This window comes from Aspergillus affinis (assembly GCF_023601865.1).
Source record: "Aspergillus affinis strain CMG 70 chromosome Unknown NODE_61_length_193485_cov_92_287067, whole genome shotgun sequence".
Lineage (NCBI taxonomy): Eukaryota > Fungi > Ascomycota > Eurotiomycetes > Eurotiales > Aspergillaceae > Aspergillus > Aspergillus affinis.
The window spans coordinates 146240-162151 of NW_026515842.1; the positions used below are offsets into that span (position 1 = coordinate 146240).

The 15912-nt window shown below is 48.2% G+C and overlaps 5 protein-coding genes across 5 annotated transcripts; 3 read left to right on the top strand and 2 right to left on the bottom strand.

Moving 5' to 3' along the window:
* Positions 1–336: 336 nt before the first annotated feature.
* KD926_008994 (gamma-glutamylcyclotransferase family protein) lies at positions 337–885 on the top strand (the record flags this gene model as incomplete). The annotated part of the gene is made up of 1 exon (XM_053101586.1): positions 337–885. The coding sequence occupies one exon, from the start codon at positions 337–339 to the stop codon at positions 883–885; it is 549 nt and encodes a 182-aa protein (XP_052954874.1).
* Positions 886–1008: 123 nt separating this feature from the next.
* KD926_008995 (ABC transporter) lies at positions 1009–5447 on the bottom strand (the record flags this gene model as incomplete). The annotated part of the gene is made up of 7 exons (XM_053101587.1): positions 1009–1131; positions 1185–3123; positions 3188–3453; positions 3509–4568; positions 4625–4865; positions 4919–5216; positions 5274–5447. 7 exons carry the CDS (start codon positions 5445–5447, stop codon positions 1009–1011), a joined length of 4101 nt encoding a protein of 1366 aa, XP_052954875.1.
* Positions 5448–5914: 467 nt separating this feature from the next.
* Positions 5915–6813, top strand: KD926_008996 (SDR family NAD(P)-dependent oxidoreductase; the record flags this gene model as incomplete). The annotated part of the gene is made up of 3 exons (XM_053101588.1): positions 5915–5960; positions 6016–6258; positions 6323–6813. 3 exons carry the CDS (start codon positions 5915–5917, stop codon positions 6811–6813), a joined length of 780 nt encoding a protein of 259 aa, XP_052954876.1.
* A 2672-nt stretch (positions 6814–9485) lies between these two features.
* On the top strand, positions 9486–12364 carry KD926_008997 (uncharacterized protein; the record flags this gene model as incomplete). Its single annotated transcript, XM_053101589.1, has 4 exons — positions 9486–10674; positions 11923–12079; positions 12133–12236; positions 12294–12364. The coding sequence occupies 4 exons, from the start codon at positions 9486–9488 to the stop codon at positions 12362–12364; spliced, it is 1521 nt and encodes a 506-aa protein (XP_052954877.1).
* A 1057-nt stretch (positions 12365–13421) lies between these two features.
* On the bottom strand, positions 13422–15756 carry KD926_008998 (uncharacterized protein; the record flags this gene model as incomplete). The annotated part of the gene is made up of 6 exons (XM_053101591.1): positions 13422–13855; positions 13918–14089; positions 14283–14404; positions 14465–14603; positions 14758–14904; positions 15601–15756. 6 exons carry the CDS (start codon positions 15754–15756, stop codon positions 13422–13424), a joined length of 1170 nt encoding a protein of 389 aa, XP_052954878.1.
* Positions 15757–15912: the final 156 nt, after the last annotated feature.

Sequence of the window (15912 nt, forward strand, 5' to 3'; positions counted from 1 at the left end):
TTGAGTCTCCACAACCAACTCCACTAATTACCTATATAGGCTTATAGCTCTAATGACCGATATGAAAATAGCTGCTAATTTCACCTTGATTAGAAGACATCCTATTCTTCCTTACTCTGTGGTTTCTTCGTTGACTCTCCCGAGTTAGAAGAGGCACCGCTGACGTAAATCCTCCGTCAGTCATCGGATACCACAAGCACCCGAAAAGACAGCTCCCACGACTCATTTCCTTGCCCATTTCTCTCTCCATCACACTATAGCATAGAGATAGCAAAAAATACAGCCTCACCTCACTTCTGTGGTCTCTGGTTAGGGAAATCATCTATCACCCACACAATGAGCGAAAGACCCATGTCCCTGATGATGCGCAAAATGCGCGCACAAGATGCCTCGGAGGCCGCGTCAAAACAGACTCCAATAGCGTCTGACCATTCTTCTGAAAACGACAAGCCTCAATACCCCTTCCGCCGAGCATATTACTTCTTTTACGGGACGCTTATGGATCCAGATACGCTCTCTCAAGTCCTAAAATTGCCAAGGCCACACATCCCGCCCGTCATGCGTCGTGCCAGAGTCGTAGGATACGAAATCAAGCTTTGGGGGCCCTATCCTGCCCTTATTGAGAAGAACACAAGTTCACTCCAGTCAGTGAATGGCATAGCGTATGAAATCCTGCCGCAGACGCAGGTTGACCGGCTTGCGGCCAATGAGACGGGGAAGTACTGTTTGAGATCTTGCATGATTGATCTTTTGAATGATGACGACAACGTCCAAGAGACTATCCATGGGCTTACTTTCTTATGGGATGGAGAACATGGTGAGCAACGCGATGGTACGTTTGATCTGAAGCAATGGAAGAAGAAACAGTTACGAGATTTAGATTGAAATCGCCGTGACGAAGCATACGTCTCTAGGTATGCGGTACCCATTCAAACAAAGCATAGCTTAATTAGTCCATTAAATAAAGTCATAAGGCAGTGAATCTATTCTATATCTCTTTGGAACATCTCAGCGTCTCACTCGCGTTAGATAAGTCATAACCAACACCATGGTGAAATTGAAGGCGATAAATCCGATGAAAATTCCAACATTAGAGTAGCGGCGAGCAAATTCATAGCCGTATTGCACGTACTGTCCGAGTCAGTATTTTATGTTTAATATTCGGAGAATCTAAGTGAACTCACATAGGATTGTCCGTCTTTATACCGACAGTATTGGCAGCCAATCGTGCTGTCAGGGTTCAGCAGGTAACCCGTAGCTTCCTTCAAGAAATTGGCCGCGTATTCTCCACACGTGCCGTTCGTGGGATTGAATATGGAAACCTCAGATGGCTGACATTGAATATTCAGATTATATAATGCGTTTGAAGTGACGCCTTCGCCCATGTAGAACAGTGGAGACAGTTTGTAATACCACTTCCATCCCGATGGAGTGACAGGCTTGGGCGAGAGAGTGCCGGCAAAGGTATTGCAGAACATGAAGAAGAACCCGTTAGCAGCGAAGGCGGCCTGGAGATCTGGCATCAGAGATGCGCAAAGCTGAGCTAAACTTGTAGCAAAGATCGCGAACAACTCGTACATGAGGAAGCTGTATCCTGCGCGGGTGGGCTCAGTGAAATAGCCCACAGGGTAGTACCACAATAGCCAGTACACCATCGAGGTTATAAATGCATATGGTAGCTCAACCAAGATCGCTGAGAAGACAAAGGTCAGCCAGTGGTACGTTAGGCTCTCTTTCTCTCGATGTACGAAGATATCTCGCAGCGTGACGAATCGCGGCTGCACCTGCAGACCCAGTGGAGGACCGACGATAAGAGACATGAAGGCTGAAAAGACACGGTTATATGCGCCGCGTTGGGTTGTCGGGGATTGGAGATAGGTCATTGAGTTCATTAGAGCGAGACCCACGTTCAACCAGAGCTTTGAGACGGCATAATCAGGTTCTCGCCAGTAGTACAACCATGTCCGGCGGAGAACCACACAGAGCTGCACATGGAAAGGAGCTGCGTAGATTGAAGAGGTTGACTCGAAAGAACTCGAGGACACAGTGTTTGCTTGCTTCTGGCGCCTTTCTTGATAGAGATCACTCTGCTGCCACAGTCCAACCCAGTCCAGGCTCACTTCCTTGCGGGCACCTGCTCCGATGACATCCAAGAAGTACTCAGCGGGGTTCTCATCATCAGCGCAAGGTCTTGAAAACTGCTCGAAATAGTCGACGGCAAGGCGACAGTCGGTTCCCAGGGGTCCGTCGTACACTAGCCGGCCACCACGTCCCAACAGATACAGCTCGTCAAAATAATTCATCAGTCCGGCGGCTGGTTGATGGATGGTGCACACAATCGCCTGACCCGAGTCTGCCAATCTTCTCAGAAGACGAATGATCGAGTATGCCGACTGACCATCGAGGCCGGAAGTGGGCTCGTCCAGGAACAGAATCTCGGGCTTCGATGCCATTTCCACACCAATGCTGACCCGTTTGCGTTGTTCGAGGTTAAGCCCAGCACCAGGCACGCCGATCAGGGCGTCCGCAATAGATTCCATGTTCAGCCACTCAATCACCTTCTCGACATAGGCGTACTTCTCCTTGCGCGACAATTGTTGTGATTGGCGTAGCTGCGCAGTCATCTGCAGGGCTTCACGAACGCTCTGGGTTGGAAGGTGAATGTCCTGTTGTTGTACGTAGCCCATGCGCCCGTTGAAAGACTTTGGCAAGAGCTGTCTATTAAGCTCCAAGGTTCCAGTTAAGGCTCCCACCTTCGATCTTCCGGCGAGGGCGTTAAGAAGCGTAGTTTTTCCAGCTCCAGATACACCCATAAGAGCTTTCATCTGGCCACTCTGAGCAGATCCGTTCAGACTGTCAAGGAGTCGCCGCTCGCCATCTTTGGTCTTAACATCGAGGCTGAAATTTCTCCACGTGAGAGTGCCGTGATGCTCGTATGCATGACTGAGAGCTGGCTGCACGGTGCTAGACTGTGGTGCGATTTCTGGGGGAACGTCGTCTTCCATTTCTCCACTCTCTTTATCCGATTTATTATCGCCAGAGCGTTTGTTCCCAGACTCCATGCCTCGATAAAAGACAGTAGCGAGGCGACCAGCCGGCTGCTTGAGTCTCTCCATCCCAATTCTGTTTCCGTTAGCTCTGGACCAACATGCATGGCTATTAAATCAATGTAAAGAATTTGACCCACCCGGACAATACAGCGAACACAATGAAGAAGGCAATGTTGATGCCGACGTTCCTCCACAAGTGCGACTGTTCAAAGCCATACTGGGCTTGTAGGTAGCTAATTCCCGACAGGAGGCGTTCTCCTGGCTTCGAGCCGACAATAGCGCAGACTTGGTTGCGAATGCTATCGTATCCGGGACCGGTTGGTACCAAGTCGTTTGGACTGCATTCATACCTGAGGGTGCCAAACTCGTTCACCATGACAGACTCAAAGCCGTAGTATAAGGGCTACTGCTGTTAGAATTTCGTCACTCGCGTTAGGATGGGTACTGAATTGACTCACATTCAGGTATCGTAGCCAGCCTAGCCAGACTTGCATCTGAGGTGGCGGTACGTAAAGTCCGGTATATAGCACGTACATGTTGAAGAAGAGGCCCACAGGGAGCACAGCGCGGTTCATATTTGTTGAGAAAACAGCGACCGATCGGAAGAACATGGACAAGGCCAGATGTTCAACATACACGACCAGGAACCAGATGAAGAAGTTTTCTGGTGTGCGTTGAAATCCTGTCAGAAAGTACAGAGGAATATTGTAGCAAATGGCCGCGATCTTCCAGACTACATCAGTCACAACAAGTCCGAAGGCGTAGGCAATGGGCCGATATAGCTGATATCGTTTGTGCTTCAGGATGAGCGGCCGCTGTTCGAAGGTGTTGCGAAACTCGCTCATAGACTGTAAGGCAGGGACAAGAACCGAGTAGAACAGGGCCGATGCGAAAATAAACAGAGACTGGGTTGATTGCTTTTGGTCCCGAAATAGCGTACCGAGTACTAAACTCTGAATGGTGATGCATGCTGCCTCGACCAACCATGAGTTGTAGTCGCTAGTGATTATGCGCACCTGACGAGTAGCACAATGCCATATTTGCTGATATAGCGGAAGAGCAAAGCGCTCTGCATTCAAGGGCCACGGCACCGTAGGTTGAGACTTCGTTTCCTGAACGCGAATCTGCAGCTGGCTGAAATATTGGCTTGAGCGAAATGCACTCTGGAACTCATCTGGCGTCCTGGGAACCTGATATTGGCGACCTTCAACTGCACGCCGAGCCTCGGGGCTTGCTGACATCGAGTTTAAGTAGTCAGACATGGTAGTTGTGGGCGAGTATTCGAAACCTAGGTTGACGAAGTACTCTTTGGCCTCGGGAATGGTGCCGTAGAAGATCTGGCGGCCGGCGTTGATCACCACGACCTTGTCAAAATAGGGGATTATGGCGTCGCTGCCCTGGTAGACGCTCATTGCCGTTACGCATTGGCTCTGTTGAGTCCATTCGTGCATCATCTCCATGAATTCCAATGCTGTTGAGGAATCAAGTCCGTTTGTGGGATTGTCCAGGCAGATAAGTCTGTGTATGGCCTGTCAGTCGAGCTTGCATCCTACGGTCGGAAATTAGGTACTTACCGTGCACATGTTGCTAACGCTTCTGCGAGTGATACTCGGCGCCTCTCGCCTCCACTGACTCCTCGAATGTATGCATCTCCCACCTTGGTATTCATAACGTGGCTCAAACCGACAAGCTTGGCCAGTTGAGAGACCATTTCGTCGACCTCTTTTCCCGACACGTCCGGGCCACATCGAGCTCTGATGGCAAATCGCAAGGTCTCCATTACCGTCAGGTTAGGGAAATGGTCGTCTGACTCGCCTTTTCCATTCGTCAGTTGCGCACGCATACTAATGGTTCTGTTTGAGACCTACCGCAAAATACGACATCCTGAGGTCGCTCAGACATCGTCTCCATCATTGGATAACCGCCCAAAGTGAGCTCGCCTTGGACATTCTTGTACTCATCCCACATTCCAGCTAAGGTCTTCAGAAAAGTGGTGCATCCGCTTCCCGGTTTTCCAATGACCAGCACCATCTCTCCCGAGTTCATAGCCGCAGAGAAATCGCGAAGAATGGGCCGTGATGATTGACTGCCGAGCCTGTTCTGAATGGGACTCAGAATGCCAAAGCCAGACTTGGCTGCTGACACCACTGTGGGTGCAGGCTGGGACTATTCGTGCATCCATGTCAGCTAAATGGTCAGATGGAATTCATGGCCTTTACTTACCCCCGTTCCGCTTCCTTCCACCGATACATGATCCAATACCACACTAGTCGGTTGTTGCTCGCCTTTATATCTTAGCCCCAGAAATTTCTTAACACTGCAGGCTATAGGCTCAACAATTGTGGTGCTAGAAGCGCTGGAGAGTGGCTCCTGTGAAGGGCCTTTTTGACACTCCATGGTTTCACGGGCCGCGTTCTGGATAGTGCTTCCAGAAGTGATCTTGTTGCAAGCTTTGGTAGAATGGCGATTGTATTGGCATAATGAAAACTTGCGGGTTCCTCTAGGATATATAAGTGTCTTAATTACAAATGCGAGAGCAGGAGAGGGAAGAGAACTCCCTGATACAAGGAGCAGTCCGATCTTTTCCTCCCGATGGCCGATTGAGGAAATTACCCAATGCGGCCTCGGAGTTTCTCGGAGTACCACGGACTTCCCCTTTGGGCGCAACCCTAAATGGCCCCCAGAACTAGTGAGTAGTGACTTGACTAGTTACAGATGATTACAGATCCAAAGAACATTCTAACAGGACTTTAAATATAGCTCTGCTTCTTGCATTTCATATCTCTTCTCTTCAGTATTCAAGCACTACCTTCCAAGTACAGCACTACTACCACTATCCCCAGGATCCACTCTCATCATTCACAATGCCTCTCGAAACCGGTCTGAAGGGCGCTCATGTCCTCATTACGGGTAAGACAGAGACTCCATTTCCTAGGTAGTTTTACCCTACTAACACCGTATGTAGGAGGAACCCGCGGCATGGGCCAGTCCATGGTACATGAATTTCTGAAGGAAGGCGCCAGCGTGTCTTATTGCGCCCGCACCGTCACCAACACCGAGTACGATGAATTCCACCAGACGCTTCCTGCCGATAACCCCGCCCGTGCAGTTGGCACAGCTTTAAATGTAGCTTCGAAGGAAGCCATCATCGACTGGGTGAATGCGTCTGCCGACCGATTAGGCCGAATTGATGTCGTCATTGCAAATGGTAACGACTCCTCTTCCTGTCCCGCAATACCGTATAGTAGCCAAAGCTAACTTAACATGCCAAGCCTCGCCCATGCACATGGAAGGCGAAACGAAACATTGGCAAGAAAGCTTCGCCATCGACGTAATGGGATTCGTGGAACTAGTCAAGGCTGCCGAGCCGTACCTCGAGAAATCGCCACAGGCGTCCATCATCGTCCAAAGCTCCTTCATGGGTCGCGAATTCTACCGCAGTCCTCCGGCCGCCTACGGTCCGTGCAAGGCCGCTCAGCTACAACACGTACAGGAGCTTTCGCACTCCCTGGGACCGAAGGGAATCCGCGTTAACGCCATCTCGCCCGGGCCGGTCCTATGTGAGGGCGGTCCGTGGGAGAAGTATTCCAAATTAATGCCCGAGTGGGTAGAGGAGCAGCGCCAAAAGATTCCCTTGAAGCGTCTTGGTGGCCCCAAGGAGATCGCCAACGTTGCTGTATTTCTGGCCAGTCCGCTCGCCAGTTTTGTGACGGGAACTAACGTGCTGGCGGATGGTGGAATTCATGTTGGCACCCAGTTTTAGAGCGTGGCGCTGAGTATTGTAAATAAATGATTTGACCATTTCTTTTTCTTTGGGAGAATTGTATGCGTGACCCTATGTCCAAGAACGCTTTATTCTAATCATATGAATATCTATTAAATGATTAAATCAGCATTGGTAGCGCAGTTGCAATTGTACTTGCTAACAAAGATTGGCGAGGTCAACGTAGGGGGTTCTAAGTATCCAGTCATGTTTGCTCCTTCGCTGGTTAACGAACCTTCAAGAGTCAGCACACCATTAGACCCGAAGATGAGTCATTCTTGCAGCTTCAGTTCAGCATGAACAGCTCATGGAATCCCCATGGCATCTACATGCACCAAAATCTTCTTATGCAACGTGAATTGACATACTAAGCAATACACCACCACCCAATTATATTGGTCTACCAGGGCATTTACCAGTTTCTTTAAGCAGCCGTATCTCTGTCCCCAAGAAGGTAAAGTATTCGCAGTATTGTCTTAATGGGGCTGCTAATGAATGATATTCCTACCGCCTGGTACCGATGGATCTGAGTGCTGTCACCTTCTCTGTGAAGAAATGGTATCTGGCTATAGCTCAGCATTCTGACATCTTGCTTTCTCAACCCCCCGGGCTGCTAGTAGTACACCGTATGATTCTCCGAATTCTCCCTTAATATGTCTCCACTCAGAACACTTTTTCTTTTATAACACAGTTTTAAACAGTTAATATAAAGCGCCCGGGTGGTCTAGTGGTATGATTCTCGCTTAGGGTCTCAACCCAAGCAAATCTGCGAGAGGTCCCGCGTTCAATCCGCGGCTCGGGCCGCGTTTTCTTATGTTTTTTTGTCCTTGGGGGTGGGTTGGTTATATTGAAGCCGTAGTGTGTGTGTTGTGGGCTGGTGTGGAGCCAAAATCTCGGGTGTGGTTGATGGTGCGGACTCGACACATTAGTCACCCTAGGGCGGAGGGAAAGCACTTTTCCGGGTGCCTGGTAAATGTCGTTTCTTCTTTTTAACTAATGGCATGGTTTCATATTATGCAGGCTGTTTAGCATTCACTTACACTACGGAGTATGTAGGAAATAGACCAAATGGGACAATGTCGGCTGGTCGAGAATGTGACGGACGGTGTATATATGCAACTAATTAGTTCTTGTTGATAATCATACTTACTGCTCAAATTCGAGTCAGGGGAGCAAGCACAGGTTCCCTTAACTCCCTCTTGTGAGAGTGAAAGGAATGTCTTCTATGTGAAGGTTTTATACTCGGAACTTTGTTGCTGCTATATAGCCACGTTAACCTGCACGTGGCCAAGCGGCCTCGGTGCCGTGGTTCCGGGCCTCCGGTGACATCACATTAAACACGGTTTATATCTTGGGTTAATTGCCCTAAGCGAAAGTCATACATACCACTAGGCCGGGCGGTTGATATTTGAGGGCCAGATCTTGTGTTTAATAAAGAAAAAGTAGTGTTTAACGTGTGTGTTTAATAGGATATATCATATATGTGTGTTTAACAGGATTGCTTCAAATTCCAGTTCTCCCGATCATCACCATATTCTGCAAGGTGTCGGAAATAACAGTAAAGCCTTACCTGCTAGCTCACCCAGATAACACCTACTCACCTTCTGGCTGTGTTCAAGGCATATGTCGGCCGGTGAGGGGTTAGGTAAGTAACTTCAGGCGAATACCTGCTGCTATACAAAGAATGTTTTGTTCTTAGCTTTTTGCATGTTCATTAGTTTTTGGGGGTCCTTTTCTTGCTCTGGGCTAACCCAAAGAGTACATAGAAAGCTTGATCCTGTCCTAGTGACCTTTAACCCTCTATAAGGAAGCCGAGAATGATTACTCTAGCGGTTCAACATAGACAGAATCAAGCTAGGAAGTAGCGACAAGGTGTATTGGGCGGATAGTCCTTCACATGGCCCTAACTTTGTGTAGGTTACCTAGAACATGAATGGACATCTAAGACTGGACCTTATCAGATTCAGATATATGAACTGATCAAGACATTTGGTATCCGAGAATTATACTGTAAAACACAGCCAATCTGACTACACTCCCCCCTCTCGGGCCCACCCGAAAATGCGTCAGCCTAGACTTATGTAATCTTGGCGGTTTCCGCCATGTTCTTGGTGCCTAGATTCTGGATTCTCCATGATTCTTGGTTGTCGAAACCATGTTCTAAAGCGTCCTCCATGTTCATGACCTCTTGAAAAGATTGGCCTTGGGACTACAATGACTACAAGGTGTGGAGATGGTGACAAGCAGAAGCCTGGTCGATCCAAGGCCCCTCGAGTGAGAACAGGATGCAATACTTGGTATGTCACCACAGTTCGGTCTATATTCTTCAGTATATAAGGGTCTTGGGTGATGGAACTGACTCGTTTGATGAGAACTAGCAAGTGGGTAGTCTCAATAGAGTGCAGTTCAGCTAGATGAATTGACCGTTGTTCAGAATTCGCCATGTGAAATGCGACGAGACCAAGCCAAGTTGTCGGCGATGCCAGCAAGACCACCGCACATGTGATGGCTATAAAACAGTTCCTAGATTAAAACCTGGCCCCAAGTCTAAACCGAAGCCGAAGCCTGATTCTGAAGCCAATATTCTTCTGTTGCAGCAAATATGCAAAGATGCTGGACTAGGGAGAACCATTCTGCCACGCCGACCCATACAACGGAATGATGCCCAGCCAATGCTAGCACCATGGCGCATCCAAGTCCCCAGATTACTACCCGAGAGGATGTTTACCAATGACAGGGATTCTGCCTTATTGAATCACGCGCAACTTTTCGTGCTCGACGAGATGGCCTTCGTGTCTGACCCTGCCGATTTTTGGCATTCCTATGCGATGCCGCTCGCTCATATCGCAATGCCTCTCAACTACGCATTATGTGCGCTAGGGGCTGCCCATCGACATTTTATGCTTAGTGGGTCCGGCGATCTGAATGGCTCTAAGGACGACGTTTTGAGTTCCGAGATTATCGCAATCGAAAAATACAACGCCGCCATTACCCAGATCCAGGATCATGCTTGCCACGATCACCAAGGAATAGATGCTTATGTTCCCCTGATATGCTGTGTGGTTTTCATATGTATTGAGCAGCTTCTAGGCCGCTATACAGAGTGTGTTCGTCATTTACAAGCGGGCTGTGGTCTGTTGCGCTCAAGCTCCAATCCTCGAGGATCGTCGGCCCCACGGGACCTGAGGAATGCCGTACTTAAAGTCTTCTACCAGTTTAGTATTGATGCAGCTATCTTCAACGGGGAAAATGTCATTGGGGATCTACCTTTCGACTACCCGAGACCTGACATGGGCAGTCGACATGAGCCTTTTACGAGTTACGACGAAGCCTCGGGCATGCTACAACGGGTGGACGTCATCTATAACATCTCTTTTGTCTCGCCAGTCGTTCTCCCTGAGCCTCAGCCTACAGAAGGGTGTGGGTTCGAAATACAAGAGAATAGAGCGATGAATTCTGCCCGAGAAGCGTTCCACATCTGGAATGCACGGTTCAAGCTTCTTCAGCAATCCGACATTCCAGCACCCGAGCCGCAACCGGATGATATATTCTTTTCTTTAGAACAAAGCGTGTGGAATCTAATAACGGAGACGGTGACTTTCGAAGACGCACTAAGCATTGAAAGCTGTCAGACAGTGCTGTCGCAGGCAGAATCTTTGGCTCTAATGTATCAGTCGCAAAAGCATCCGAGCTTTGCGCCCTGCGGAGATCTGCTTCCTGCGTTGACGTGGATCTGCATGTCGTGCGAGGATCGAGAGACTCGACTCCGCAGTGTTTCTGTCTTGCGTTCCTTACGCCGGAGGGAAGGGTTATGGGATAGTCGCGAACTCGCCGATGAGTGCGAGACGATGATCTTGACCGGTAAAATGCCTTGGTAGTGTCTTAGGATTCTGCACATCATCAGTATCAAAACCTATACTTGCGATACCTAAAATAAGGCCTTTTATTCATGTAAATGACGGAATAAGACTAGATCGGCTCGGTTTCCCTATAATAACTCCAATTCCCTGTGAAACAAGAGACCCACAGCAGTGGCCTGTTCCAATAACTCTCCGCGTATGCACGAAAATTGGTCAACGAACTTGCACGTTACGAGGTGAAGTACGTCCTTCTGATTGATCGGTCGGTTTTCCTCGGGCGAACGCGATCAACAGAGTATTATGCGAGTGGATAGCAAAGACAGTTGTATAAGTTGCCGCCTAGTTTGGTCATGGTTCACACTAATAGGAGGGGATCAAGACAAATCCAATGAAAGGACCCTGGACTGATGCGGCGTAGGCTGCAAGTTATATGTAGCTAGAAGTTTATTTGTCCAATCGGAGGCACTAGAAGCCTAGAAAGTCTTACTCTGTCGCACAGACATCAAGTGGCAGCGCAGGCTGCGAGACATATACCGTATGTAGTTAGGAAATTATCTACCCAATTGGAAGTACTAGAAGCTTAGAAAATCTTACTCTGCTGTACAAATACTACACTGAGTAAGCGACAGTACAGGCTGCGAGATATATACCGTATATAGTTAGGGGTTTATTTGTCCAATTAGAGGCACTAGAAGTGTAGAAAATCTCACCCTACAGCGCAGAAATCAAACCTTGACTTGGCAGGGTGCGTTGGCCTAATAGGCATCCCATATCATATAGAATAGCTATAGCCGATTTCCCCGCAAGTGCATCCGACATTGCTCTCTTCCTCCGTAGAATCGAAAAGATAAAACAAATTCGGAGCTTTTCTGCTGCTCTTTGACCTGAAGATGGTATCTGAATTTTGGTGATTTTCCTATTATCTTGGGATTTAAAGTAATTGTGAACATGCTAATTTAGGAAGTCCAATAGCCCTGTTTACGCGGTAAGCTGTATCCCAGATAAAAGTCCACGTGAGAAGTACTTATCTTGAGCTTTTAGCCTTTTTTCGGCGTCTTGGGATGCACCAGTTCTATCGTTTTCACTAGCCTTGGTGCGGCTTATGGAACTGCAAAGGCTGGTGTCGGTGTCTGTGCGATGGGGGTTCTGCGGCCTGATTTGATAGTGAGAAGTAAGATAAATTTTTATTTCCTCCTTCAGCTTGGTGAATCACTCGGATCGACTCGAAGCATTCTAACCTCCCCCTAAGGTATCATTCCAATTGTTATGGCAGGAATTCTGGGCATATATGGACTTGTTGTTTCCGTTCTGATTGCAAACGGCCTCGTCCAGAAGGTAACGCTCTATACAAGCATTGTTCAAATGGGCGCAGGTCTTTCTGTTGGTCTGGCGAGATTAGCTGCAGGGTATGCTCGGTCCGAGTTTTTGGTATAGAAATCTTGTACTGACTCTGGTCTAGATTCGCCATTGGGATTGTCGGGGATGCGGGTGTGAGAGGGACAGCGCAGCAGCCGAAACTTTATGTGAGCATGATACTGATTCTCATTTTTGCAGAGGTTTTGGGTAGGTGTTTCCATCTGCTTCTGTGGCATTGAGCATCTCGGACTGACATTTTGAAAGGTCTTTATGGGTTGATTGTTGCACTTTTGATAAACTCCCGAGCGAATATTGTGGAGCACAAATGTGTGTAAGAGACTGCTGTCTTGAAAGATTGAATCCGAGTTTATCGGTGAGGATTTCGGATTTCGGATTTCGTTCTTTTGGGGTTTATTTTTCTAGTATCATTTTCCGTGGGTCAATGGGGTTCTGTATTTATTTGGGTCCTAATGGTTACCTTTCTATACCGATGGTGACAGCATATTGAACTCGATTTCTTTGTCTAACTGAGTTCATTGCCTATCTAAAGTTCTCTGTACATCTTTGGGATCTAAGAGAATCCTGAAATCCTCCTTTAAAGTTGCCAGGAAATTCTCTTCAAACCAAAGTGTCCTCGCACTTGGTGTCCCTTGTACCTTATAGGAGGTTATAGGGCCGCGTGCTCCTTCTCAGAGCACCTCGGTCCGTCGGACGGAAAAAAAAATACTACTCCTCCTCCTACTACCTCTATAATTTTGCACTTTATATTACACCACTTAGTGTTAACCAGTACATACGACCACAGGGTGTGGAGAACAGGGCTTCCCGTCCGCTCAGCCGTACTTAAGCCACACGCCGGCAGGTTAGTAGTTGGGTGGGTGACCACCAGCGAATCCCTGCTGTTGTATGTTTTTTCTTTTCTTGTTTGCTTCTTTTTGACGTTTGAGACTGTCTGGTCCCTTGATTTCGTTATTACGCCGGTATTGGTTATCATTGCTGGTTGAATGTCGCGGTGTGGAAATTTTGTTGTCTACTGAGATATTGGACCATATATATCCAAATATGGTCAACGTTAATAGCAACTCTCCTTCCCATATGGCCCCCAGAAGTCTAGCCACCGGTACAGTATATGACCAAGCTTTGAAAAGGAATCTCAACCTCCACTTCAAACAATGCAGCTTCAACACGAGACAAACGGAAACGAATAAGCAACTAATTGATACATTGAAATACTGCAATACAATTGATTCGTTTGGTAGATGCTGCCTCAGGTTCTGTTGTGCGAAGTCACACCCGCCTAGTAAAATTATCAACACCGAGATAAGCTGGTGAACAATACTAATAATACAGAACTGCCACAAAAAACTTGTCAAAACCTAGATTTAATCCCAGTCAAATTAAAGCGCGTTTCTCAGTGGAAATCTTCTGCTTCCTGCCTGTAGTAATTAGGCTGTTCTTGTCCTGCCAGCGCTTAATTTCAGGACCGATCCAGCGGGCCGCCATTTCAGCACATTGATTCGGAGCTTCCTGTGCAACTAGATGACCAAGTCCCTCCAGATAAGTAGACCTAACACGTCCCGCAGCCACCCCACCACTGCCGTCCATCCCCGTGCCTGTATGATAGAGTTTATCCTCGCAGAGGGCCGGTAGGCACATAGGTGACTTTTCAGCAAAGACATAAAGAACGCTTGGTCGTACGTGGGGTAGCTGCTCGAATAGCTGCGATGGCCCAGGAAGGTAAAATGGGAATGAAGTGATAAGCGCAGGGTCAACATCCGGATGAGAAATGGTGCGGTTAGCAATGTTGTTCCCAGCTATAGTGAGTGCTATTGTCGTAGTAAGGGCGTGCAAAACTTGTGGCTTCTTGATAGCAGGAAGTTAAGATTACCGGTGAGCTTTTGGTCATATGAAGCCCTTTCGTCCAAGGGATATGGGGTCGGAACATCTCGAAGTCCATACTTCAACCAGTTTTGCAAGACTCGTTTGTCCCATGCCTTGTAGATAGGACTTCGGCTAAAGGTCTCGGCTGCAGCCTCTCTCTGGATTGCCAGGAATCCTTCCTGTGGGTAGCCTTTTGTGTGAACGGAAAGATGAGCCGATCGTGTGTCAATATATCATGGTTTTGGGTGCGTGTATCCGGCCGCTGAATCACAGGGTCTAGCAGGACTAGGGTGTGGAAGAGACAGGGATGGATCAGGCTGAGATATACGCTATTGGAAAGATATTGATTAGGATGTATACGCCCGCACGAACCAGGGGAACGAACAGTTGGGAACCGCCCATACTATGTCCAATTCCGACAATGGGAGGTGGCATATCCGTCCGTTTGTTATTGACTAGGTTGAGTAGATCGCGGGAATGGTCGAACCAACTGGCTGCAGATTCACTAACTCAGAAAACTGAGAGTTGCAATAGAGCAGTAAGGGACCACGTACGATTATTTCCAAGCCAATCCTCGTTGAAAACCGCACTCTGTCCCTGGTGAGCTACATCAGAGATCCAAATAGCTCGGATGCGGAACCCATAAGTCTTGGCATGACAGATGATGTCCTCCCGGAGCGGCCCATATAGCTCCTGTAACCCAGTCAGTGGCACCCCATTGAATTCATAACCTTCTATTGATCAATGTCATATCCATTCAGATTCCATAAGAAGGGGGAGTACAGGAATCTTCGATACATCCGGTAAGAGGCCCTGTTTGACGCATTTGATACAGATTTCTACCTACCTTGGCAAAGGCGTTGGCGTGCGCACCAATGACTGTTACATACCCAGGTTGTGGGTCCGGGTTATCCCAAGGGATGTATTGTTTGACGGATAGATGTAGAATATCTTCCTGTGTGTGTAATGTCGCACCGGGGTACTCCCTGATGTGCTGACAGGGAACTTTGTGTTCAATAATTTGGAAATGATCTGAACTTGATGGTGATATCATCTCTCCTTGGACTCAATCAAATCGTATTCATGCTCTTAAGAGAGCTTCGCATATGAGAAGTTTATACGACTATGTAAGTAACTAGTTGATCTCGGGCAACTTACGTCAGTGCAACACAAGCATTCCCCGTCTTGCTTCGCTTAGGTCAGTCTAGGGGAGGAAGGAAATCCAGAAACCCGAAAAGCTCCGACCGGAATGCATATGACGACTCGTTTATCTGTTTATCCCTGAATTTGGTTGGTCCGGTCCTCTTCTTAGTAGGGGGGCCTGGGAAGGAGAATCTTTCATTCGTCGGGGGAGATCTTTGAGTGTGTGCCAGGCCGCAATGGGTTGGGCTTGTTGCGCGAGTTCAACGCAAGGGATGATGGATTGATTTCATAGAACTTTTCAAATTGTGCTATCTAGAACACTTTCTTTTGCTGATCACTTTGTTCGAAATAGGCCGGCTTTGTGGAACCCAGGGATTTCAACAATTCGGTGATCCCGACATAGGAGTATTTCGTAGGGCTTCAGAAACTACAGAAAGTATATCGTAAGGCGAGTGGGTCCCTTACGCAGATCCGCACCTAACCGGACATGGAAGGTCTTGCCCCCCTGGACTCTGTGTGGTAACCCCTTGTCCCTTTGAACACTCACCCACAAGGCATGGTCCCTGATCCTCATCTCAGCATTACTCACGAAGTCCATTTCAAGCCAGGCCGAGAAAAGCATGTCCACCCGCAAGACCCGATCCCACAGTGGATGCTGGACCTGCAGACGCCGCCGCAGAAAATGCGATGGTGGACGGCCCATCTGTGGGGCTTGCTCCGAGAGAAATATTCCCTGTGAAGGCTACCAAATGCGCTTACGTTGGGGGGGGGGGGGGGCTGGGATAGCATCGAGGCCGTTTCGCTGGAGCGGAGAAGCCCACGGACGAAAGTGTGCTACCCAGGCTGCCAGATAGACCGG